General features: G+C 53.8%; 1 protein-coding gene across 1 annotated transcript; it reads left to right on the plus strand.

Annotated features, from left to right (window-relative positions):
• The first annotated feature begins 3,048 nt into the window (after nt 1-3,048).
• LOC143041593 (uncharacterized protein YagA-like) lies at nt 3,049-3,435 on the plus strand. The gene has a single exon (XM_076213601.1). The coding sequence runs from the start codon at nt 3,049-3,051 to the stop codon at nt 3,433-3,435; it is 387 nt and encodes a 128-aa protein (XP_076069716.1).
• The last annotated feature ends 206 nt before the right edge of the window (nt 3,436-3,641 follow it).

The raw sequence follows: 3,641 nt of genomic DNA on the forward strand, positions 1-3,641 counted from the left end.
CGAGCCACTTTGGGCGAGCCTGATTTGGGGGACGTCTGTCCTTAACCTCCCGAAGTTAAGGACAGACACGACGCCCCAACCATCATGGACCAGCCTGTTCCTATCTCAGCGGACGTAGCTCCTATGCAAGTACCACCCACCGACCCACCCCAGCAACCTGCAACCCTATCTACTGCCAGTGCCTTTAGGGCACCACCTCTCCTCAGTCACGACCCGACTGTGTGGTTCAACATCCTGAAATGTAATTTCAGATCCTCGCGCATATCTTCTAGCCTCGCCAAACTCAGCAACGCCTGCTCCCTTCTCCCTTCGGACGTCCTTTTTCGTGTATCTGACGCTATCTCTACAGCGTTAACTTACCAGACTCCGTATGAAGACTTAAAAGACGCTATCCTTGCCCGATTCCAGTCATCCGTCGCTACACGCCTTTAAGAGCTTCTCTCTTGGGAAGAACTAGGCAACGAGAGGCCGTCAGACCTACTACGCCGTATGAGGAATCTCCTGGCAGACAAGTACGACACGTTCGACAAGACCCTTCTTCTCCAGCTGTTCTATCAACGTCTTCCGGCCACTATCCGGTGTAGCCTCTTCACCATGAAGGACCAGCTTCCCGTGGAGAAACTCGCCACACTCGCCGACGAGCTCATAGACTCAGTCCCCACAGTTCCTTCGCCCTCCGTCTCCCACATCAAGACAGACCCTCACTACGAGCGCCTCGTCGACATGGTGACTTAACTCACATTGCAAGTTGACGAGCTCAAGGAACAAGTTTAAGTAATAGGCAGCCGTAATTTTTCCCGCAGGCAACGTTCCAGGTCCACACCAAGATTCAGGAGCACGGACCGCACCCCAGCGGTATGTTACTACCATACCCAGTTCGGTTCCAAGGCACGCAAGGGTAACCAACCCTGCGCCTTCACCCATTCCCCCATTTTAAATTCCAGTGGCAAACTTTAGAGGTGCATACTGTTCACCCCTCCCGCTCACAACTCATCTACATCAAAGACCCTCTGACGCGCCACCTATTTCTCATTGACACCGGCGCTGCAGTCAGCATACTTCCTGCTACAGCCAGTTCAAGGATGTTACCGCCACTCACTTCCCTGTATACAGCCAACGAGACGAAGAGCGACGTCTTCAAGAAGTCTACATTAACCCTCTCCCTCAACCTCCGTCGTGCCTTCGAGTGAACGTTCTACGTCGCCGACGTATCTCAACCAATCCTCGGAGCCGATTTCCTCAACCACTACGGTCTTCTCGTCCACATACAGCGCCGTCGCCTCTACGATGTCTCAACGCGCCTCTCGTCCTACGTCACCACGCCGAGCATCGCATCGTCACTTCTGGCCGCCCAACCCACACCAAACCACGACGTCTTGCACCCGAATGACAACGCATCGTCAAGACCGAGATCGAGTCCCTTATGCGCCAGGGGATCATTCGGCCCAGCAACAGCAACTGGTCTTCAGCGCTTCACGTTGTGCCCAAAAATAGCTGTGATTTGCGACCGTGCGGTAACTACCGAGCACTGAGCTCCCAAACTGTCATCGAGCGGTACCCCATCCCCAATATCCAGTAATTTGGCTCCCAGCTCTTCGGCTGCACCACCTTTTCTACGGTGGGTCTTGTGCAAGCCTTCCATCAGATCCCTGTCCACCCCGATGACATCCCGAAGACGGCCATTACCACCCCATTTGGCCTCTACGAGTACGTCTGGATGCCCTTCGGCCTGAAGCTTGCAGCACAGACATCCCAACGCTTCATCGACGAAGCTCTACGTGACTTACCCTTTTGTTTCACCTACATAGATGACCTCCTCGTCGCCAGCCCTGATGAAGCCACCCACCACCGTCACCTCGAAGAAGTCCTCACCCGTCTAGGAGACTACGGAATCCAAATCAACGCCGCCAAGTCGAATTTTTTATTTACAGCTGTAAATTTCCTCGGGCACCCTCTCCTCCACTGAAATTTCGCCAATGAATACCAAGTGTGATGCCATCCGCCAGTTCCCGAAGCCATCCACCCTAAAAACAACACAAGCAGATCTTAGGTATGATAAATGTTTTACAATCGCTTCATTCCTAAGTATTCCCTCATGTTACAACCTTTGTATTCCCTCATTAGGCCTTGCAAGCGTGGTCAGTCCCTAAAACTCGCTTGGTGTCCTGAAGCCGACGAAGCTTTTGCTTCTGCGAAGACTGCGCTGGACACCGTCGCCACCCTCAGTTTCCCAGCCCCGGAGACCCTCACATCCATCGCCACGGACGTCTCCAACGATAGAATCGGCGCCATCTTACAACAATAGGTCAACAGTGCTTGGAAGCTGTTGGCCTTCTTTTCAAAGAAACTAAGCAAGAATGAGAACTACAGGGAATTGGACAGGGAGTTGCTTGCTGTCTACCGGGCAGTCCAACCATTCAGGCATTTCCTTGAAGGTCGACAGTTCATCATCTTCACAGACCACAAACCCCTCACCACCACTTTCCACGCTAACAAAGCCAGCTATACCCCTACTCAGCTCCGCCACTTACAGTACATATCTCAGTTCTCCACAGATATTCGCTACGTCCAAGGTACTGTCAACGCACCCGCTGATGCCCTCTCTAGAAATGTTCATGCAGTATTTTCGCAGTCTCCTGTAATCAACTATGCCGCCATAGCAGCAGCACAGGCCAACTGCGACGACTTCCAGTGACTGTTGGACAACCCTTCCTTCAAGATGGAGTAAATTCAAATACCCGGCACAGACATCCGTCTGTATGCTGACGTCTCCACCGGCAACCTTCACCCTTTTATGCCTACGTCATTCCGCCATCAACTCTTCCGCCACCTTCATGACCTTGCACACCCTGACATCCGTGCATCCCAACGGATGTTGACCTCCAAATTCATCTGGCCAAGCATCAACAAGGAAGTCAGGCACTGGGCCCGCACCTGCCTCCAGTGCCAGGCCACATACACGTCGATATCGTCGTCCCACTCCCATACTCCAACGGCTATAAGGACGTGTTCACCTATGTCGACCGCTTAACTCGTTGGCCAGAGGCAATGCCCCTCCCTGACATCAACACCGACACCATTGCACGAGTGTTCGTCGACAACTTTATTGCTCGCTTCGGTGTCCCGACCAATCTAACCTCGGGCAGAGGCAGCCAGTTCGAGTCGACCCTCTGGAACAAGGTAATGGCCCTCCTTGGTATCCGCCGGTACCGTACTGCCGGTTACCATCCCCAGGCCAACGGCATGGTAAGTCGTTTTCATCGCCAGCTCAAGGCCGCCCTCTACGCCCATGCCCTTAACAACGAGCTCTGGTCAGTGGCGCTGTCCCTTGTGCTCCTTGGCATCAGGACCTCCCTCAAGGTTGACATGGGCTACTCTCCTGCTGAACTCGTTTTCCGGCACCACCCTCAGGCTTCCCGGAGAATTCATCGCTGACGTGCCTCACTCCAACTCCTGTATTCCACACGATTTCACCTTCCAACTGAAGGAGACCATGGCCAAGCTCCACCCCGTCCCGCCGCGCCAAGCCAAGTCGCCTAGGATCTTCGTGAGCCAGGATCTTCTCCAGTGCACCCACGTCTTCGTCAGAACGAACGCCGTCAGTAAAGCCCTCCAGCCTCCGTACAAACGCCCCTTAGACG

The sequence above is a fragment of the Oratosquilla oratoria genome, chromosome 31, assembly GCF_046742065.1.
Source record: "Oratosquilla oratoria isolate Oo_2021 chromosome 31, ASM4674206v1, whole genome shotgun sequence".
NCBI lineage: Eukaryota > Metazoa > Arthropoda > Malacostraca > Stomatopoda > Squillidae > Oratosquilla > Oratosquilla oratoria.